Raw genomic sequence first — 21,834 nt, 5'->3', positions numbered from 1 at the left:
GAAATGTAAGAAAGGAAAGCCAACGTTAGGCGCGAAATTTGATTTTCCTTGAGAAATAATGTTCAATATCAATTCACAATGTAAATTTTAATTTGTTGGCCGAAAAATAAAACAATTTGAATAATAATTAATTAAGCTTATTAAATTTATTTCATTTAAATTTTTCCCAAAATTTCCCCACGTAAACGGAAAAACATTCCGATTTTCTGCATCTAAAAGTACCCGCAGCGCCGCTCAGTGGGGAAAGTTTCGTCGAAAATAATAAATTTTCGGCCATCTTCTTTTCCAACTTCGCGCCGAGAGGGTAGCGAAATTCATCACCAAGGAAAATGCCTCCTAAAACGAAAAAGCCAGCTAAAGGTATTCTATCTTTGTTATTTAAATATTTATGTCTATTCTCGACTTTTTAGAATTAGAAGACTAATAGATACGCGTTTAAATTAACAGTAAAACATAAACTACTTTAAGCCTAACCACGCCATGCGGCTTACTCTACATCTTTGGCCACGTTGTCTTTAATGGCAAAGGCTTATATGCACATACTATGTTTATAATATGGTAAACCTTTTCGCTCTTACCTAAACTATTAAAAATTACTTTTAGGAGCACCTGCTCCCAAGGCTGAAAAAGCTGCGGCCAAGCCAGAGGCAGAAAAGCCAGCAGCAAAAACCAAGAAAGACGTTCCACCCCAAAAACCACCGGTTGGAGAGAAGACAAAACTAACGAAAAAGTCAGACTCTGCCTTAAAAGCTAAGGCTAAAGCTCTGGTTGCCAAGAAAAAGATTACGAAAGGAGCTCATGGAACTAGAAGGAGGAAGATCAGAACTGCTGTTCAGTTTAGGAGACCAATTACACTGAAGCTTCCGAGGCATCCAAAATACCCAAGGAAGAGTGTTCCAAAGAGGCCAAGGTTATAATTACACACAGTTTAAAATAAGTAACTCCATTACTATAATCATTATTGTTAATATTTAGGCTGGATCACTATGCTATCATCAAACACCCGTTGACAACTGAATCGGCTATGAAGAAAATTGAAGATAACAACACTTTAGTTTTCATTGTTCATTTGAAAGCCAACAAGCCTCAAATCAGGAATGCAGTCAAGAAACTGTACGATATTGATGTGCACAAAGTGAACACTTTAATTAGACCTGACGGTCAAAAGAAGGCCTACGTTCGACTAGCACCTGATTACGATGCTTTGGATGTAGCCAATAAGGTAAAACCGTTAGAAACATATTAAAAATTGATACAGATATAATTTAACAAAGTGTTTATTTTTCAGATTGGTATTATATAAAAGAAAAGATTACATTATAAGTGTGTTAAAAACCTTATGTGGATTTTTAATAAAAAGAAATTCGAAGGAATGTTGGTTGATAATTTCTCTTAAATAAACCAACGACTAGCTAATTACAAAAGAAACTAAAAGTCAATTATGTACATGACTTCGTAACATGATTGAAAATATGGAAAAATATGTTAAGTGTATTTAAGACCGGAGAAAAGGGGTCAATCTGTTATATCAAAACTAGGCAAATTAAGCTCTAAACACTTTGGTACAAAAGTAAACCATTTACAATTCTGTTTTCTTCTTGCACACAGCCTGATATTTGTGCATACAAATTACAAAGGTACCTATTTTAACATGCAAAAATGGAGGGTTAACCATACTTGTTCGTTACTTTGGAATATTTTTCTTCTTAAAGTAACATTTGAGGCTTTTTTGCATTAGTATTAGTATAAAATACAGCAGAAATTAACGTTTATGAGGACCTTAAAGAGATTTAGTGAGGAATGATAACCTCCTTAAAGGTATCGGTAGTTAATTTTGAAAGGTTACAATTACAAAAACTTGGAACAACAAAATAAGAATATTTACTAGGATGGTAGTTTGTAAGCTAATACAAAACACTGGAATAAACCCCTCAAAATTATTTACCAATACCCATGTCAATTGCACGGCTGATACTTAGTCACTAAAAGCCACTTTTTTTCAAATTTGGTCACTAAAATTCACTTTTTTTCAATCAAAATATTTTTCAGAGTGAAATTTCATATGGAACATTACTAATAATCTAGCAAAAATTTTTAATTTAACAAATATATCATAACTATTTTTAAATAGGTTATTTTCCCTTCCAGGTCAATTATCTTATTTCTACCTAATTTAATTACTAATATCATAAGTGTATATTATTCTAACAATATTATACACTTATGCTAATATGTTTAAGAAAATATAAGAAAACACTACTTATAAGAAATAGAAAATAACTATTACAAATGCTGTGATTTTTACTTAAATTTTTAGTAACGTTTTGATCACTATTTTCAAAGTGGCTAGTCACTATTTACACTAAAATTTAGGCTAACTCTGAGTATCAGCAGCACTGGCCCTTGGTGGGGGCGCCGAAACAGGATCGGAACCAATAACTTTTGACCGCAAGACCAAAACGCCTGACCTCGCAATGAGATCTCGCACCACCAGAAAAAACTTGCTGGGGCCGCTACTGAGTATCAGCACTGCAATTGAATTTGTAGCTTTAGAATTAAACGTTAAAAGTAGCTTGCAGATCTTTCAAAAATTCCTGATAAATTTTTTACATAGATACAATGATAATTTATGGCATATTATTACTAGCCATAGGTTAGAGGATAGTAAATTATAAGACAAGGAGATGGTCAAGTTTGGGGATTCCCATCCAATCCTTCCCTTCAACTTCTGTCAACTTACCCTATATGGATTGTAAAAATTATATGTATATTTTTATACATTTGTAATTAACCTTATTTTGGCATATTTATAATTATAGCTGCCAAATTAACTAGAGCGACAATATAAACTAAACGTTAAAAGAGTTAAAAAAAATTTAGAAGAAAAATAAGTTAAAACTACCCTTCTTAAAGCTCTTTACAATTTGCAACAAAATGTAAAGTTTTTGAACATTCAAAATATTGCCCAAAAAAAATTAAATATACACAGCTTTATTTTGCGGGACATTTTGCGGAATTTCTTTAATTTGCGTCCCTTATTTGCCATCATGCCCCAAAACGTTTTTGACTCTTCAAGGCACAATCAAGGTTTTGTTAAGAAACACATGTTTTTAGGCCGCATTTTATACCAAAATTCTTTATCGATTGGAACTTTGATTTCGTTCTTTTTGTTCCCTGAGCTGTCTACGTTTTGATATTTGTTTCTGATGTTCTTTCTCCATGTCACCATCGGTTAATGGCAATCTCAAACTCTGAAATGAAATTTATTTTTAAATATATTTGAGCAATATTTTTAAGGTGAAAGTACCTGCACAACGATGAAGTCTTCTTGGCATACTTCGGGTGGAATATGTTTCAAAGTTTCGAGGGTTTCATAAATGCTAGGACATTTCTTTAGCACTTCAGGTCGCCCCAGAAGTTGCTTGATTAGGACTAGACCAACGCGAAAGAGCACTTTAACGCCTTCACATAGAAACATATCCCAAACTCTTAAAACAGTGCTCCAAGGCAAGGTGCGAGAAAATACGCATAAAAACCATTCAGTCATGTACAAAATTGGTTCAATCTTTTGTTTTTTCTGAAAATTAATTTTATTAAATATGTTATAGCTCCCTTACGAATAAAATAAAGAAATACTGACAAAATGTTTATAAGTAAGATATGAAACGCTTCTAAGTAGACCAAATAAAATGTCTCCATCCATTTGGACTGCCTCCTATTGTAGAATTAAAGGGAATTAATGTTTGGGAAAGATTTAAATGGTTTAAATAGAGAATTACCAAGCCAGGACTGTAATAACCGGGAAGATACTTTTCACAGATAGCTACTAAGCACCAAAATGCCTGTTCCGCTGGCATGTGCATAAGGAGAACGGCAGCAATCGGAGCTTGAGCTTGGCAATAGCCCACAGCAGGATTAAATATCGAAAAGGCCTTAAGAATGCGGTATAGATCAGCTTGTCTGAAACCAAATGGGAATAAATTTGCCTTTCTCTGTAAAATATTGCAGAAAACTGTTATTTACCCATGCCCCTCTTGATTGGCAAACATTTCGTGTAAGGGAAATTGTCGGTGCAAGTCTTTTTTGATGTCATCGATAACTTTAGGGTCTCCAGGTTGAGAATCAAATTCCTAATTTTTATAAAAAAAATAGTTATAAAGCTTATTACCAGATTTATGTTAATTTTAAGTTTTTCTACCAAGAATTTGTGTCGATAAGTAGCGGTAAAAAACTTTGCACCACACAAATACTGCCAAGCACGCGCTCTTAATGAAGGTGGTATTCCTTTTCTGCATCTATCACGAACCTGTTTAGTATGGATAGATAAAGCTTTTAGCAAACTACAGATTAGGTGTTAGCATTATTAAGATTTGCCTTTTTATATTTCTTCAGCATAAATCTATCCCAATTTGCAAGCATATCAAGCCATTTAAGCTCTCTTCTACGTAATACTTCAACAGGTACTTCTTTAACGCTATAATTAGATTTTTGATTAATAAAAGCTTAATTTTTTTTACCAACTTGTATTAATATACTAACAGTCCTGGTTCAGTGTACTGGGCTCCACCAATGAACCCATATCTATCAGGGGTTAATTCAAGCTTTGAAGAACCATTATACGCTGTTATAACGCTGCTGCAGTCGCTTTCAGAATCGTATACTGAATCATCTGGGCACGAACTTGCCATATTGAACTCTCTATCGTCACTTTCTCATTTAACTCATAATGTAATATAGTGTGGGAGGAGGATTACCCGTGAAATAATACATTACTGTATTTAGGTTAGCTGTAAGGTCAAAAATATTTATTCTATAACACATTTTTACGATTATCTTTGTACATTTACTCACGATATTCAACCCCAATGGGAGTTTCTGTCTATTCTAGTAACAAGAAACCATAAAAATTGACTTAATTTTGAGGAAAAACATAAGGACAGACAAACAATTTGGGCTGTGACATTCCGTTTAAACTTAGAGTGTGGCGCCCTCTAGCGATAATTAATAAATATATTGTTATTAACGTAGATGTACATTTTCCTGTTACGCAAGCGTGAACTAAGCCAACTTCCAGGTGCATTTCCGGCAACTTCGTTAAAATGAAAATCGACTTCCGGTAATATTAATCAATGGGAAGCCTATTTGCAGGCGTTTCTTTGCGTCACGTTTTCTAGCCAATCGCTATTGAAAAGGATAATATGAGAGGGAGGGAGTGAAAATCGAGCCCCTCGGCATCCACCAACCCGGCTACTTTCCCTCCTTTAACTTTTCCAGTCGAATTCTGTTGGCGAAAAGTGCAACATGGCTTCGTCCACGCTTTTCCGAAACAAACTATTTTGCCAATGTATTCAGACTCAAAAAAAAATTGTTTTAGGGTCTCAATCATCTAAAAACGGTAGAACCTACTATACGTATTCGAATGAGCCGTTTCAACCGCTGAACCGAGAGCCGAAATGGTTATCCGCCGAAGAAGCAGTCAAGGTTATAAAATCAGGTACATTCTAAGCTTTCCTTTACTGCATCCTGCCCTTGTCCCTTGTCGCAATGTGATGAGCCACGCGTTATTCTTTCACTCGCAAAATATGTAGTGTAAAATCATGCTAATTTGTCTTCAACTGTATTATCATGAAAAGAGGAAAGTCTGCATTTTGAACAGCAAGGACAGTTGCTGCTCAAAAAAAAATAGGTTACAGGCAGGGTAGCCAGGTACCTTTACCACCTAGGTACAGGTTTCAGAGAGACTTAACCCCAGATTGATCAAAAGAGTAGATTATGAGTTCGATGGAAAAAACATTGATTTATGGGTGAAAAGATTGCTTTCTAACTTTCATGAAAATGATGAAAGAATAATTTCCGTCTCTTATTAGGAATATGATAAACGTATACATATGTCTTGGCAATATTCCAAAATAGCATTGATTTATACATTTTTTTGACTCCTAATGAAAATAGCTGGCTTTGGTCCATTAGCCTAGTGAAATAATTTGTTAAAAGTTCAAAGTTAACATTATTTTAATTAATAGGCATGAAACAATGTATCCTTTTCTTTAAACATGGTTACATTATAAATTTTTAAACTTTTTTTTTATGCTGTAACATGTCTAAATTCTCTTAACTAAAATTTTTTCATATCCACGTCATAGGTTCAATTTATTTAGTGCCCTTCAAGTTTATCTTGTAGTTTCATAGTTCTATCCTAGTTAACATTTACCGCTGAATTTAGTCCACCTGTCACCCATTAATAGACTAACAAAACCATCTGGTATCTGTATAATAATACTTCTTACATTAGGTCATATGATTTGTTCCTTTGATTGGTAGTAAAACCTTGATAATACAAGTGCAAAGAACGTAACTTGGAACACAGAATCTTCTGATTAGATTTGATTTCCCCCTCAAACCAAATAGCTAAATTTCAATATTTTATGCTAGCATTTATTTCTGAACTCTCAAAGAGGGATAAATTATCTGACATAATATTATACCAATTTGATAAAGAATAAAAAAAAAATACATACTCCTTATTTTTAAAAAATCTATTTACAAGTAAACAAAATTTTCCACCAACAACACTTTTTGAACTATAGACATAATCTCCTCTCCTTCCATTTATAACTTTGTGTCCCTGATTTTTAAGCACTTGACAAGCGAGCAACCTCAGACACTTTGAACTATATTTTTAGAATCTATTTTTGTTTTGGCTCCATATCTTATGACCCAATAATTTTTCCAACTCATTCTTTAATGAAAACTGGAATTTTAACATTTTGTTTTTAGGTGATACTGTGTTTGTACATGGAGCCGCCGCTACCCCTAGGAAGCTGGTTCCAGCTATGGCGGAACATGGAAGAAAAAGTGGAATTAAAGGGGTTACCGTTTGTCATATACACACGGAGGGAGCTGCTGAATATAATCACCCTGATTTGAAGGGTACATTTTGAATAACATAACGCTGATATTTTGACGTACACATTTTATTAATAAACGATAACAATCTTAGATGCTTTCAGAAGCATGTCCTTTTTCACTGGAGCAAATTGCAGACAAGCAATTGCTGAAGGGCGTGGTGATTTTGTACCCATCTTCCTTAGTGAAATTCCTCTCCTGTTCTACAGAGGAATTGTTAAACCTGATGTAGCCTTAGTTCAAGTTACACCACCAGATAAGCACGGCTTTTGCAGTTTGGGCACAAGTGTTGATTGTGTCAGAGCTGCCTTACAAAATACAAAGCACATAATTGGTAAAGTGTAACTGCGTTTATTTTTATTAAAAACTTTATGCTTATTTATTTGTAATAATTACAGGACAAGTAAACCCCCGTTTACCTCGAACTATTGGGGATGGATTAGTCCACATGTCCCACTTTGATACTTTAGTTGAAGGAGAAATGGAATTGCCGGAACACGCAACTGAAGCGCTTACTGATGTTGAAAAAAGTATTGGCAAACTTATTGCTGATAATTTGGTTGAAGATGGAGCTACTTTACAAATGGGTAAATATTTTTTTAGATAATTTCCAATAATATGGAAAAACAATTAACCTCTGCATTCTTTTTTAGGAATTGGGTCTATTCCCGATGCGGTTTTGGCTCAATTGGGCAACCATAAGGATTTGGGAATTCATTCAGAAATGTTCAGTAATGGTATCATTGACTTGGTCAAGAAGGGTTGCATCACAAATGCGAAGAAAAACTGTCACGTTGGCAAAATGGTGGGAAGTTTTACAGTGGGAACTCGGGAATTGTATGACTTCATGGATCACAATCCTTTTATTGGTTTGTGTTTGGTAAATTTTTCTTGTTTCACCTTGTTTCGGTTGATTCTAATTAGCATCTAATTTTGTACGCAGTGATGTTGGTTGTTGATTACGTCAACAACACCGAAGTAATCGCTTCCAACCCTAAAGTCACAGCTATCAACTCCTGCATCGAAGTCGACTTAACTGGTCAGGTTGTGGCTGATTCTATTGGACCACGCATATATTCCGGTATCGGAGGTCAAGTAGATTTCTTAAGAGGGGCAGCTCAAGGCTATGATGGCAAAGGAAAACCTATTTTAGCTATGCCATCAACTACAAGAAAAGGAGAATCTAAAATTGTTCCATTCTTAAAACAAGGTTTGTTAAGTCTGTCAGGACTACTTATTTTTTTAACACTTAGATAAAGATTTAGTTTTTCAAAGGTTCAATGTACAATCTATGAGCCAATACTTTTAATAATGTAAGTCTTTCTTAATAGGCGGAGGTGTTGTCACAACTCGTGGTCATATTCATTATTTGGTAACTGAATTTGGTATCGCTCATTTGTTTGGAAGAAGCATTCGCCAACGAGCTCACGCTATCATCCAAATTGCTCACCCGGATCATAGAGAAACACTTGAAAAGGCAGCTTTTGAACGTTTAAAATGTATGCCTTCCCCATAATTAGGTAAATTTTGTAACAAAAATTTAAAAAAAAAGCAAAAATGGCTAATTAGTAAAAAAAAAATTCTGTTATAAATTGAGAAACTTTATCAGCTCTTTGTTTCTATCATTTTTAAGATGTAACTTTTACTGTTAATTTTGGTATTAGCCTCTAGGACCGAATTTATTTAATTATTTTCTCGTTATTTTTTAATAAAACGGACACTGCCCCTTTTACATTTTTCATAGTAAAACAGGAACTTGTGAGTTCCTGGCATTTGTTTTGGAGGAGGGTATTTTTAGAAAATAGAAAGACATATTAGCTAAAATATTACCTCCACGTGTTCTGCTGCTAACAAGAAAATAGATTTACACCTAAGATAAATAATTATAAAATGGTTATTTGGGATTATTATTTTCGAAACTTTTTTTAAATTTGATGTAAATCTTAAAAATGGAAATAAAAGTAAAATATGAATTTCAATATTCCGCTCGCAAGTGACGTATCTAACGCCCTCTAGTGGGAGAAATGACAGTTATAGGTATAACTATCAAAGTTGGCCGTGAGCTAGCAGACGAAAAATTCCATAAAAGTAGCCACGGTCCACGTGTGTTGGTTGTGCAAACTTACGTTTTAACTGTTTTCGTGATAGTTATTATAAATAAATATCAACATGAGGCCCTTAACTGACGAAGAAACAAAGTTATTTTTCGATAAATTGTCAAAATAGTAAGTGAAAGTTGCGTGTATAAAAGGTATAACTTATAAGCCTTTGTTATACTTATGTTCAATTGTTTTTAGCATTGGAGAAAACATTAAAATGCTAATAGACAGACCGGATGGACAATATTGCTTTAGACTACACAACAATAGAGTTTATTATGTCAGGTATGTTATACATTCAATGTAGTATTTTGTAGGTGTGTATAAATGACGATGCCCCATCCTAGTGAACGTATTATGAAGTTAGCCTGCACTGTATCTAAAGACAATCTTATCTGTTTTGGAACATGCTTTGGAAAGTTCACAAAAACGCAAAAATTTAGGCTACACATCACAGCTTTGGATTTTTTGGCCCCTTATGCAAAGGTAAGCCGCTATAACCACAACTATACTGTTTTTAGAACGGTGTTTTAATGATAAATGTTTCAGCACAAGATCTGGTTAAAACCCTCAGCAGAGCAACAATTTCTATACGGACATCATGTTATGAAATCAGGGCTTGGAAGAATCACAGAAAACACTAACCAATATCAAGGAGTCATTGTTTATTCCATGAATGACTTACCCCTGGTAAAGCATTTGAAAATAACCATAAAAGTAGTTTTGACTGATTAAAAACCGTTTTAGGGGTTTGGAGTAGCAGCCAAATCAACGACAGACTGTAGGAGAGCTGATCCAATGACACTTGTAGCTTTCCATCAAGCAGACATTGGTGAATATGTCAGGAGTGAAGATACACTAACATGAATTTTATTTTGTAAACTGTACTTAAAATTCATCTGTATATACTTTAGGTTTAATCAAAGATTTTATTCTTTTTTGTAAAAGAATATTTAAATAATCATCGTAAATTTCCGTGACAATAAGTTCATATATTACTAATCCTCAGTTAAGTTTTACAATAAAATCCACTATTGCACAGTTTGAAATATAAATATTTGCGTAGCGCGCAAATTTAATATTTCAAACTGCAATTGTGGAATTTATTTTAAAACTTAATTGTATGTACTAGGCTTAACCAGTTTTCCATAATTCTCGGTTATTAGGCAAATACTGTTCCACTGAGAATCTCCAAGAGTTAGCTGAAATCACTTGCAAATTAATGCTGGCTGGAGAGATTTCTAACGACTGAGTTAGTTTCCCAGTGAAATAAAATAATATTTTGATAGTGCCCGAAAGCTGCCTGGTATAAAGTTTCCCAGTAGAATCCCCACACATGGAAACTCTTGAGATATGTTGATCCTTGGGACTTGACAGCGAGTTGTCAGTGTAAATTGCTATTATTTGGCAGCAGAGCACTAAATCTACACTTTGCTACAACCAACTTTTAAAGTTGCTACCTTTAAACGAAAAGTGTTTGTGACTGTAGTGGGTCCTGACAGCCTAGGGAAGGCAAATAGTTTTCAGTTAATGAGATCGACCTGTATTCCAAACTTTCATCTGGCATTTCTATGGTTACCGCCTTGAAAGGGGGAGTCTAAATGACGTCACAAGTCAAAGGGGTGCTCGATTCGTTTGTTTGGAGAGGGCGGCGAAACAAGTCCTTAAGAAAAACGCAATTTTGGAGTCTTTATCATTCGCGTTCATAAAAATTATTATTGCTATTTCAAGTTTAATGCAAAAAATTTGTGATATATTATAAACTGATTTAAATATTTTGTGGATTTAGTAAATAAACTTCTTAAGAAAATTTCGTCAACGGAAAGAAAATAGCAAGAAGTCGCATTTAGAATTTTTGAGGTAGGCCTTTCTACGTCATTTATTTAATATATTAACATCGATCCCAAAAACGTACATCATGAAAAAACGCGTCTTTTTGGGCCAACTTGAACGGGTCTGCAAAAAGGGTATTTATTAATTAAGGGTAGGCCTATATATTTTTTAACATTAGAGCTTTTTCGAAAAATTTATAATAATAGTAGAGTGCGCCCTACAGGAGTATGTGTGTACATAACAGGTGTTGTATTGATTTACCGAAATACCGAATGCAAGGGGCAGAACTGCCAGGTGAAAAGCGCCGAATTATAGTATGGAGAATCGATTTGAGTCGTATTTGGAAAAATAACTATCGTGGCCGCAAAGTGATTGAAAGATAAACCAAATAGTAAAACCAGAAGTATATAATATGATACGAGATAAGTTTTCATCTCTATATACTATTCACTTGAAGCATGTGACTTCGCAGGCTCCCTCTGATTTTTCAAAATAGTGCGTGGCAAAATGCGTCATAGTTATTTACTAAAACTATTAAAGATTTATCCCTACATTCCTCGAACATTTTACATCGTTGGTCGCGGTAAATGTTCAGTCATCCTCGTGGTATACGCCATCTTGGAAAATGGTGGTTAAAACCATTATGTACAAGCTAGGTTACCAAAAGTAGGTCAATGTAATCGTTCTTGAAATGAATCGAGGAGGGATAGAATGAAGTTCAAAAGTAGAAAAAGTGACGCCTGGTGAGAGCTTCAAGAACTAAAGAAGCGCCGGACGAGGCTAGCAGGCTTATAGATTTTTTTTCCACTCTACGGAAATGCTACCGCCATCTATCTGCGTTTTAATTTCAAACACGAAAGAACAAACCAGAAAAAGGGTGCATCGTGACGTCCATCTCCGCCTAGTCTATCTCGATAGTAGCACTCACGTCGTCAGTAAATCTTTAGCATTGGAAAGTATAGGAACTATCACACTTTTAGTAATTATGTCACTTTTGAGGTTACCTATTTTGTTCATCAATGTAACTATTATCCTTTTTTCTTATGTAATTTCGGTGCTAGCTCGTAACGTCGTAGACACCACCGCCATGACTGTGCGAAACAATAACTTACTTAACTTAAGCGAATTTGATTTTTTTTTGCGATTTTCGGAAGATTATCTCAACCTACATTTCTATAAGAAATATTTAAAATAGTGCCGATACAGTTTTTAAAAGTTGTAGGAAGAATCGCGTAAAACTTTTTTTAATTTTAAATAATTTTTTATCAAATTTAATTTTATAATACACTAATACGCATATAATAAGGGAGAAGACCCTTTTACAGGGGTACCGCCATTGTGTGTACATTTTTCATAATCTACTTGTTACTAGATGGCGTCATCAGTTTACAATCCAAAATAACAAAAATGATAATATCCGCGAAAGTCTAATTTAAATTGTGGTTATTTAAAAGCTGAAATTTTGTATAACTACATTTTCTAAAATATTTTATATAAACTTTCAGCTTGAAATAGCACTTAAATTATATAATAAATTTAAAAATTTTATTTTATTTTTTCAAATTTTGCGCCAAAATATACACGCTGGTGTCATCTAGTGTAGAAATACGAAATTAAAATTTTATACTCGATGGCGGTTTCTAAAGGTTTGTTTCCCTGTATGTAATATGCGAATTGGTGTATAGCGTTTTCCATTTGACTGCTCTCGAGCGCTCTGATAAGCATTTTATGTTCCATTAGCGTGCTCGGATCTGCTCCGATCAAGATTAACGTGTTCCATTTCCCGCTCTCGGGTGCTCCGAGATCGCCCAAAACCGATCTGCCGATTTCGACAGATCAACGGATCGAGATCGGAGCAAATTTTCGCATGTTCGTTTTAAATTTTTTGGCAAAATGTCAGACCAAGACGCAAAAATTCTAATTACTAACAGACGCAAACCACAAAGCGCGGGAATATGCTTATGAAATGTTCCATTTGCGGTTTTACTCTAGTCGATTGGGGCGAGATCTATGACGTCAGAGACAGATTCGGAGCGAATAACTGGGAATTTCGAGAATCAACTGAAAATTCAATTATAAATTTCGAGAATCAACCAGAAATTTCTAGAATGAAATGGAAATTGCGAGAATCAACTGAAAATTTCGAGAATTAACTTGAAATTAAACTATAATTTTCGAGAATCAACTAGAAATTCAACTATAAATTTCGAGAATCAACTATAAATTTCGAGATACAACTATAAATTTCGAGATAAAACTATAAATTTCGAGATACAACTATAAATTTCGAGAATCAACTAGGAATAAAAAGGAATCAACACAACATCAAAGTAAACAAGATGTCACGGACATTTAAGTATTAGCAACATTTTAAATTTTAAATTTAAATTTGAACAAATTTTCCACCATCTCGTACATTATCTTAATGAACCCAAGATGAATTTGATCGAAAATGAATTTTTCGAGTTACCTGGTTTTGGAAATATGGTAGCGAAACGCGAATAATTTAATTTCATTTAATTTTTAGACAAATCGAATTTTTTGAGTTACATGGTTTTGGAAATACGGTAGCGAAAGGCGAATAATTTAATTTCAATTAATTTTTTGACCAACTGAATTTTTGAGCGAAGCGAGTTTAGCTCTCACTGCAGCGACTTCAATGGAAAAGATGCCTGTCGTGCTGTCTGTCCGTCGCATCGCTGTAGAGTTTTAGGGGGCGCGTAAATGGAGGGGAGCTACAGCGACTTCAATGAAAAAGATGCTGTCGTGCTGTCGTTCGGCTGTTCATCGTTAGGGGAGCGCGTAAATGGAGGGGAGCAAAGAAACGTTTTGCATTTAGGACAATTATGTAAGCTGGTAGCTAGCTGTAAAAATAGCTTTCACAAAAAGGGTTTTGAGACGCCCTAGTATTGCTTGAGATTCGCTCCGAATCTGTCTCTGACGTCATAGATCTCGCTCCAATCGACTAGAGTAAAACCGCAAATGGAACATCCCATTAGCATATTCCCGCGCTTTGTTGGTTTCGTCTGCTAGTAATTTGAATTTTCGCGTCTTCATCTGCCATTTTGCCAAAAAATCTAAAAGAAACACGCAAAAATTTGCTCTGATCTCGATCTCGATCCGTTAATCGGTCGAAATTGAATTGGTAGCAATGCTTACAAGTTGTCAGAAGCGCATCCTAGCATGTATGACCAAGAACGCATAGAGGTACTAACAATGTAAGAACTATGAACCTTAACATTCGCCCATGCTGCCTTGTTGTTATACTTTCAGAAGCAGTCTAAGCAGTCGACGGCTCTCTCTCTATGTAAAAATCCATTACACCAAAGCCCAAATTAGGCTTAAGCCATCGGCCAAGTATAACTTCATGGCGCCAAAATTTAAGTCTTTCATAGCTTGGTATGACTTAAAGACCTACATCTTCGTTTGAATTTCACTAGTTTCGGGGTGACTCGTTCCAGAAATGGGCTGGAAAAATCCCTGAATATGATTGACCGAGTTAATGAAAAAGCTAATCTTAGACTCTTAGTATTACCAAGAATTCATTAGGACACCATAACTATGGTTTCACAATGGATTAAAAGGCCCTTCAATAAAACATGTTCAAAGAAATCGTAAAGAAATAATGTTTCCTAGAGCCAGGACCCTCAAGATAGTGTTTATATAGTGCTTGTTGAAGTAATGGAAACTTTTAACTTGTACGGTGTGCAACAAGTGTTTCCTTTTAACCAGGTATCTTTTTTGACATATTAAGGCTGTGAAAAAACATGACGTTCTGTTTACAGTTAAAATATTCCATTATTTCACCAACTATATAAACAGTAACTTGCAGGTCCTGGCTCTTGGATATATTACTTCTTGGTGATTTCCTTGAAGATGTATTATTGAAGCGCCTATTAACATACCTGTAGAATTTTCGTGGCTAGGTGGAAAAGTTTGTAAATGGCGCTTTATGGGGAAAAATAGGCACAACCAAAAGTGACATAATTACCAAAAGTGTGTCAATCGGACCTATTTCGTAATGAATGTTACGAGCGAAATACAAGTTTTGAGGGGAGAAGGGAAAGTATGCCTTGGGGAGGGAAGGAAGTTAAAACCAACAAATAACGCTCGTAGTGAGGAACTAAGTAGCACTGGTCAAAGTATTAGTTTATTTTTTTTTCTTCGTCGTTCTGTGGAGATGCTATCGCCATCTACCTACGATATAATACCATAAACTAAAAAAAGATCCATAGAGGCGACAATAAATAGTCTTTTATGTGGTCAGTCGAGCATTCATTAAACTTTTAGCATACGAAAGGACAGTGATTGTCACACTTTTTGTAATTATGTCACTTTTGGCACTACAAAGTTTGGGTCCACTTAGATATTTCCCGAAACCGTTTTTTATCAAATTAAAAAGTCATAAGAACGTTTTTTTCTTAAATAAACTTATTAAAATATAAGCAAACGGTGCAAAAATTATATTAAAATGCAAGTATCATTATTTATATAGTCAAATTTACCATTAAGGTTGAGGAAAACCTAATAAAAAACCAAAGGGGGCGTAGCGATAGTTTTCGCTCGCGAATAGTATGGCATTTTATTGATACATTTACTTTGAAGCGAAAGTTCGTCTGCTTCTTAAAGGGGAACGGTCAAGCTTTAACCAGTTAGGTAGCCCTATAGCCCATTAAAAACTAAAATTTATGGCGAAAACCGCATCAAAAAATATTGAGTGGTTAATTTTTAATAAAATAAAGAAATTTCGGGAAATCGAAAAGCGCGCGTCCGCCGCGACACCTGGTGAGAAGTCGGTGACACAGAAAAACAACGTAAAAGCGCGCTCTGCTGAAGACGCAAAAAATATGTTTTGCACGCGCGGCGCGTTCCAGTTCTAAGAGACCTAAGCCTAAATTGCGCGATTTTAAAAGTTAGGATAGTTCGCAAATCGCTCATACGGGGTTAGGGGCGCTGGCGGCAGCTCCTAAGATGGCGGTGAAAATTCAAACCCAAACACCTGGCGTTATTTTTCGTTTCAACTTTTTGGGCCAAAAGCTATTTTTTCCAGACAAAAAAGGTACGTGTTAGCATATGTAACATAATCCCTCATAAGTATGCCATAAAAGCATTTTCGTTAATGAAACCTTGTTCACGGGATATGACGTAAATTACGTCACTTACAACTCCGTGACGAAATACGCGTCATCAACTTTACTCAGTAGCGGCGCTAAGGTTTTTTCACAGGTGGGCTAATTATTTTGTGGCCCCTAAGAATTTTGTGGCCCTTACAACCATGGAGTGTAGCTTCACTCCATTTTATAAATTTAGTGACCCCTTATACATTTTTCAGGAAGCAAGAAGAGCAAGGTCATTTTCTTGTTGCGGCTCTCGTCGGGTTTACTGGACCCCTATATAACCTTGTATCCGACCTGGAGGGGACACGTACATGCCCGGGGTATTTCCATAAATTTCCTTTCTTTTCTTTCTATTGTCCATTCAACTTTCTCTCAATTTCCGCTCCCGAATCTATCTGTTTATGGTCTACTATCTTATTGAGTAAACAAATGGATTTTGAAAGGCAATAAAACAAATTTCTAGAGATAAAGAAAATTCATAAATTAAAATATGTGGCCTCTTAATTATAAATTTGTGGCCCCTTTAATATAAATATGTGGCCTCTCTCAGAAATGCAGGGGGGCTAAAGCCCACTTCAGCCCACCCTTAGCGCCGCTACTGACTTTACTGATGGGACACGGAAGTTAGTGAGAATTCCTCGCGCGTTTCTGGCTTTGCCCATGTCAAGTTTAGTTCGTGCCTCGCGATCGCATGTTTTCATTTCCATGGTAACCTTTTCCATAGCGCAAGGATTATAAGCATTTTTGCATTTTGGGGTCCGCTCAATGTATGTTCCGCGTGAAACAAGGTCTCATTGAATTTTTTTCAATGGAAATGTTTTACAGAGGCATACTTATGAGTAATTATGTTGCATATGGTGTTAGTATATTGAACGTCTTGTTAATCTTTTGATACGGAAATAAGGCCATATTCAGTGACGGCGATCCCGTGTGGGCTCTGGGGCTCGAGCCCCCACAGGGAAATCCAAACGAGGGCAGAGCCCCCACAGAAATTAAATTGAGGAAAAATAGCAACCAGGGTAAAATTTATAATCTCACTGCCTTTATTTGGGTCCGAATTCAGTTTTTTTGATAGAAGTTATTTTGAGATTGCAGATGCGAGTAGCATTAAGATGATATAACCGTAAAATTGATTTCGATAGATTTGTCCAAACAGAAAATCGCCCCGTCGTGTACCCTATGTTACCTAAAATAGCTTCGTTAAGTATGTGGCCAAGAAGGGCTTAATTATCTAGCCATGTATACAGATATTTTTTATTAACTTTTATGCAGGATGAGATATTAGAAAGAACACTTTTAAAAATATACAGGGTCTTTTTTTTTGCTCGGAAAAGTGTTTTTTTTCAAAAACTATTTATAGTACCGATTTCAAATTTGGAAGGTCAATTCTCTATACCGGGGGACATCAGTTTGAGAAATTTGAGCGTTTTCGGTAATGTTTTTCACCAATTTTGAAAAATTATTTTTCGACCACTAGGTGCGAGATAAAAAATTTCTATTATAAAGTTGTAGGCCGTCATCGAAAACCCTTAAAAATTGTTCACTCGACGAAAAACAATTTATTTATCAGTGAAAATTCGAGCTTGAAAAATTTACAAGTTGGTGAAGCCAAATTACGATTGTTTGAAACGATAATTGAAACCGAATTACCTAATCCAGTTGAAACTTTGGTTAAAAAAACGACCGGATTTAAAAAACACGAGGCTATAGGTCAATCCTAAACATGCATTGGGTATTTAAAGGAAAACTTTGGGAGATTATTATCAGTGTTTGATAATATTTCGAACAATGCCTCGTTATTCAGTAGCTGAGCGTACCGAGATAGTTGCCATTTACTATGGAGAAGCAGCGCAAAACCTTAAAAGAGTGACTGAAATCTTCGCAGTAAGACATCCAAATGGAGCACCATCTGTAAATACAGTAAGACGAGCAATTCACGATTTCAATCAATTTGGTAACTTGCAACCTAGGTTTCGCGGATTGGGTCAACCGGATTTAGACTTCGAGAACAATGTACTCGCGTACTTTGTGGCATATCCTCGTCGCAGTTGCGCTAACGCCGCTGCTGATTTGGGTTGTTCTGCAAATCGTGTGTGGAAAATTCTTCGTAAGAATCGCTATCACCCATACAGAGCTACGCTCCACCAAGGACTAATTGACGGAGACCATCAAAGACGTTATGAATTTAGCAACTGGTTACTAAATGCTGTCCAAGAAGATAGACAATTTTTGCGCCATGTTTTGTTCTCCGACGAAGCGTCATTTTCTAGAGATGGGCCCTTTAATCATCAAAACAGCCATCTTTGGTCTGACATCAACCCACATTGGGGTTTTGAATATCATCACCAGGTTCAATTTGAACGGGTCAATGTTTGGGTTGGACTTGTTGGAAACCGTTTGATTGGTCCCTTTCTCCTGCCGACGAACCTCAACGGCCAAAGGTATTTACATTTTCTACAGAACGAACTGAGTGACGCAATCGACGACCTTCCATTGGCTGAAAGACGTCAGTTGTGGTTTCAGCAAGATGGCGCCCCTCCGCATTTTTCCCGGCAAGTAACTGAGCACCTCAACAACGAGTTTCCTGAAAGGTGGATAGGGAGAAATGGTCCAGTGCATTGGCCAGCAAGGTCACCTGACCTAACACCGCTGGATTATTTTCTCTGGGGATTCGTTAAAGCAAAGGTATACGCCGCGCCCATTGAAACTAGGGAGGAACTCATTAGACGAATAATCAGTGCTTGCCGAGACGTCACACCAGAAATGGTAGAGAAAGCGTTTGAGAACTTAATTGTCCGCGCACAAACCTGTGTTGCAGCCAATGGTGATATTATTGAAAATGTTTTGTAAAAATTTATGTGAATAAAATATCTGCATTTAAAAACCAAACGTGTACATTTTTTCAAGTGTGAAAACTCTACTACGTTTGTATTAGACTTGTTCCCTTTTCAATTATCGTTTCAAACAATCGTAATTTGGCTTCACCAACTTGTAAATTTTTCAAGCTCGAATTTTCAATGATAAATAAGTTGTTTTTCGTCGAGTGAACAATTTTTAAGGGTTTTCGATGACGGCCTACAACTTTATAATAGAAATTTTTTATCTCGCACCTAGTGGTCGAAAAATAATTTTTCAAAATTGGTGAAAAACATTACCGAAAACGCTCAAATTTCTCAAACTGATGTCCCCCGTTATAGAGAATTGACCTTCCAAATTTGAAATCGGTACTATAAATAGTTTTTGAAAAAAAACACTTTTCCGAGCAAAAAAAAAAGACCCTGTATAGAAATTTAGAGCTATACATTTTCTTGCTTCAGTTTTAAGTATATGCATTTTTGGATGAAAAAAAAATGGCCCGGGCCCCCACAGAAATATTTTCCGATCGCCGCCGCTGGCCATATTTGGAAAAGCTGGGCCGTTCCCCTTTAATCACTCCCCGGTTTGTATTAATTTACGGTACGGGGGTATATAAATTACTAGTGCTTGATTTTCAATCACTAAACGTAACCATAGAATGAGTTACACAAAATTGAAAAGCGAATGAACTTTGTTACAAAGTACGCGAAGGTAGAGTTTAGAGTTTCTTAAGTCCCAAATTCTTGTAGTACCTGAATTCATTCTTGGTATTGCCTATAATTGGGGCCCTCTGTAAGGCGGATGGATTTTCTTTTCTGTCAATAGAAGCGTGGCTAAAAGAGGATTTAGGGGTATTAGCAAAGCGTACCCTTTCCAAATCCCTGAAAACTTTCAGTAACTTTTCTTTGGGGATTTAAATTTAAAGTCTCGGTTTAGTCTAGCGTAAACAAGAGGCGGAGAGTATAGAAAGTGTAGCAATAGATCATTATAAGAATGTAATGGGGTTAGCACATTCGCCTCGCATCAAGAGGAGCCGGGTTCGATCCCAGCTTGTGGCACTGGGAGAAAACTCGGAACAACTCCTTCCGCGTTGAGTTTGCAAGTTCTCTCCCTACTGGTTTAAAGGGGTTTCCCCCGAGTTCTTCGATTTCCCCTTCCCATAAAAACTTGTAGAGGTCAACGGTAATAGTAAGTGTAGGGAGCTGTTGGCTCGTGTGGCATGCAGGGCTGGCCACCACCCTCCTACGCATTGTAACCCGGCCACCTGAATTAACGGCTTTAAAAGTCGCTGGATGACTTAGGCCTAAGGTGGTGCCTTGGGTATTAGCCTAGCTTATTAAAAAAATATATTGAGAGGCTCTTTAATTAAATTGCCAAGAAATTTAAATCCACAGAATGCCAATAGGTGCCACTAAAAACGTTTCTTTTTTATTGGTTAGCAATTTATGAACTTATCACCTTGAAAAACCCACAATTACGTTAAATGATTAAGGGAAAGCTATTTAATCTAGGAGGATGGAAATTATGGGGTAGACTGGGTAGGTAGGCTTGGCAACGTTAAACCTTTGAACTTAATACAATCTAGAGTTTCTAGACATCTAGCGGAAATAGTTGGAACTTAAGAAAATATTTTCGCCTGCTAGTGGTTGGCACACCACGTGTTTTTATAGTTTTTCCAATGAAATAAGGAAAAGCGTTCAATAGACCATTCTATAAAATACTACTGATGTGTTTATTTACTTTTGTGTATAGAGAGTCAGAAGGCTTAGCCCAATTTTTCATGAACCAGGGATGCTCAAAAAAGTATTATCTGGCAAACCTGCCAACCTAGTTGTCTGGATAAATAGTGTTTTTTTTATCGAAATCCTACTTATTTAACGGTTATAATTTTATACAAAGCATTGTAAATAGTTAACTAACTATATCTCATTGATTTTGTAATAGTTCGGTTATGGACTTACTATATTTTGAAATATACTATCTTCACGTAGGTTACCTGAGCTATATTTTGAAAATCGACTTTATGGGAGACCATAGACGCTTCTGAAAATTCCAATTAAATAGGAATAAGCATAAACATTACTTTTAAAACCAAAGAATAAATAATGACTTTGGGACGGACCGAGTGCTGAGTGTTATGCAACCTCTCAACGTCCAATGGCAGGGTTTCCACCAATTGTACACGGTATTTGTTTTAATCAATTTGTGATTTATTAGCGCCGGCCGGGAACCGAACCCGGGTCTGCCTCGTGTAAGATATTTACTCTAACCACTCAGCCACCAACGCTTGTTAAGTTGCGGTGTTTTTCTAAAAAACAGCTTTGGCGAATGTCCTTTACAAAGTTATAACGTCACATCATTTTAAATATTTCTAAATTATATTAATCTTATATTTAATTAAATATTTATAAATTATATTAATCTTATATTTAATTAAATATTTATAAATTATATTAATCTTATATTTAATTAAATATTTATAAATTATATTAATCTTATATTTAATTAAATATTTATAAATTATATTAATCTTATATTTAATTAAATATTTATAAATTATATTAATCTTATATTTAATTAAATATTTATAAATTATATTAATCTTATATTTAATTAAATATTTATAAATTATATTAATCTTATATTTAATTAAATATTTATAAATTATATTAATCTTATATTTAATTAAATATTTATAAATTATATTAATCCTATATTTAATTAAATATTTATAAATTATATTAATCTTATATTTAATTAAATATTTATAAATTATATTAATCTTATATTTAATTAAATATTTATAAGTTATATTAATTAAATATTTATAAATTATATTAATCTTATATTTAATTAAATATTTATAAGTTATATTAATTAAATATTTATAAATTATATTAGTCTTATATTTAATTAAATATTTATAAATTATATTAGTCTTATATTTAATTAAATATTTATAAGTTATATTAATTAAATATTTATAAATTATATTAATCTTATATTTAATTAAATATTTATAA

The 21,834-nt window shown here is 34.9% G+C and overlaps 4 protein-coding genes across 4 annotated transcripts; 3 read left to right on the top strand and 1 right to left on the bottom strand.

The window, feature by feature from the left end:
* The first annotated feature begins 240 nt into the window (after positions 1 to 240).
* Positions 241 to 1,373, top strand: RpL23A (ribosomal protein L23A). The gene is made up of 4 exons (XM_090161315.1): positions 241 to 360; positions 604 to 910; positions 976 to 1,222; positions 1,289 to 1,373. Exons 1-4 carry the CDS (start codon positions 330 to 332, stop codon positions 1,301 to 1,303), a joined length of 600 nt encoding a protein of 199 aa, XP_090017441.1. The 5' UTR covers positions 241 to 329; the 3' UTR covers positions 1,304 to 1,373.
* A 1,599-nt stretch (positions 1,374 to 2,972) lies between these two features.
* On the bottom strand, positions 2,973 to 4,990 carry wkd (TBC1 domain family member whacked). Its single transcript, XM_090161314.1, has 9 exons — positions 4,852 to 4,990; positions 4,540 to 4,787; positions 4,375 to 4,474; positions 4,199 to 4,306; positions 4,024 to 4,130; positions 3,780 to 3,960; positions 3,641 to 3,715; positions 3,308 to 3,577; positions 2,973 to 3,251 (listed from the first exon to the last, which is right to left on the bottom strand). The coding sequence occupies exons 2-9, from the start codon at positions 4,686 to 4,688 to the stop codon at positions 3,138 to 3,140; spliced, it is 1,104 nt and encodes a 367-aa protein (XP_090017440.1). The 5' UTR covers positions 4,689 to 4,787; positions 4,852 to 4,990; the 3' UTR covers positions 2,973 to 3,137.
* A 268-nt stretch (positions 4,991 to 5,258) lies between these two features.
* Positions 5,259 to 8,885, top strand: LOC149923458 (succinyl-CoA:acetate/propanoyl-CoA:succinate CoA transferase). Its single transcript, XM_090160573.1, has 7 exons — positions 5,259 to 5,494; positions 6,778 to 6,930; positions 7,001 to 7,240; positions 7,305 to 7,493; positions 7,560 to 7,775; positions 7,850 to 8,116; positions 8,238 to 8,885. Exons 1-7 carry the CDS (start codon positions 5,302 to 5,304, stop codon positions 8,420 to 8,422), a joined length of 1,443 nt encoding a protein of 480 aa, XP_090016699.1. The 5' UTR covers positions 5,259 to 5,301; the 3' UTR covers positions 8,423 to 8,885.
* A 60-nt stretch (positions 8,886 to 8,945) lies between these two features.
* Positions 8,946 to 9,980, top strand: LOC149923457 (60S ribosome subunit biogenesis protein NIP7 homolog). Its single transcript, XM_090160430.1, has 5 exons — positions 8,946 to 9,131; positions 9,204 to 9,290; positions 9,353 to 9,491; positions 9,555 to 9,695; positions 9,753 to 9,980. The coding sequence occupies exons 1-5, from the start codon at positions 9,076 to 9,078 to the stop codon at positions 9,870 to 9,872; spliced, it is 543 nt and encodes a 180-aa protein (XP_090016556.1). The 5' UTR covers positions 8,946 to 9,075; the 3' UTR covers positions 9,873 to 9,980.
* Positions 9,981 to 21,834: the final 11,854 nt, after the last annotated feature.

The sequence above is a fragment of the Leiobunum rupestre genome, chromosome 10 (genome assembly GCF_980474605.1).
Source record: "Leiobunum rupestre chromosome 10, qqLeiRupe1.1.hap1, whole genome shotgun sequence".
Lineage (NCBI taxonomy): Eukaryota > Metazoa > Arthropoda > Arachnida > Opiliones > Sclerosomatidae > Leiobunum > Leiobunum rupestre.
Note: the sequence above shows the minus strand (reverse complement) of the source record. Positions and strands in the feature narration are given on the sequence as shown.

What these genes read in the sequence shown, in the direction of transcription:
- RpL23A (XM_090161315.1), top strand. Translation starts at nt 330, where the DNA reads ATGCCTCCTAAAACGAAAAAGCCAGCTAAAG. An exon ending in AACGAAAAAGCCAGCTAAAG is followed by an intron (nt 361 to 603) that starts GTATTCTATCTT and finishes AATTACTTTTAG; the next exon opens with GAGCACCTGCTCCCAAGGCT. An exon ending in AGTGTTCCAAAGAGGCCAAG is followed by an intron (nt 911 to 975) that starts GTTATAATTACA and finishes GTTAATATTTAG; the next exon opens with GCTGGATCACTATGCTATCA.
- LOC149923458 (XM_090160573.1), top strand. Translation starts at nt 5,302, where the DNA reads ATGGCTTCGTCCACGCTTTTCCGAAACAAACTATTTTGCCAATGTATT. An exon ending in AGTCAAGGTTATAAAATCAG is followed by an intron (nt 5,495 to 6,777) that starts GTACATTCTAAG and finishes TTTTGTTTTTAG; the next exon opens with GTGATACTGTGTTTGTACAT. An exon ending in TGTTCCATTCTTAAAACAAG is followed by an intron (nt 8,117 to 8,237) that starts GTTTGTTAAGTC and finishes CTTTCTTAATAG; the next exon opens with GCGGAGGTGTTGTCACAACT.
- wkd (XM_090161314.1), bottom strand. Translation starts at nt 4,688, where the DNA reads ATGGCAAGTTCGTGCCCAGATGATTCAGTATACGATTCTGAAAGCGAC. An exon ending in CAGTACACTGAACCAGGACT is followed by an intron (nt 4,475 to 4,539) that starts GTTAGTATATTA and finishes ATCTAATTATAG; the next exon opens with CGTTAAAGAAGTACCTGTTG. An exon ending in AAGACTTCATCGTTGTGCAG is followed by an intron (nt 3,252 to 3,307) that starts GTACTTTCACCT and finishes ATTTCATTTCAG; the next exon opens with AGTTTGAGATTGCCATTAAC.
- LOC149923457 (XM_090160430.1), top strand. Translation starts at nt 9,076, where the DNA reads ATGAGGCCCTTAACTGACGAAGAAACAAAGTTATTTTTCGATAAATTG. An exon ending in AATAGAGTTTATTATGTCAG is followed by an intron (nt 9,291 to 9,352) that starts GTATGTTATACA and finishes GCCCCATCCTAG; the next exon opens with TGAACGTATTATGAAGTTAG. An exon ending in TTTTGGCCCCTTATGCAAAG is followed by an intron (nt 9,492 to 9,554) that starts GTAAGCCGCTAT and finishes TAAATGTTTCAG; the next exon opens with CACAAGATCTGGTTAAAACC.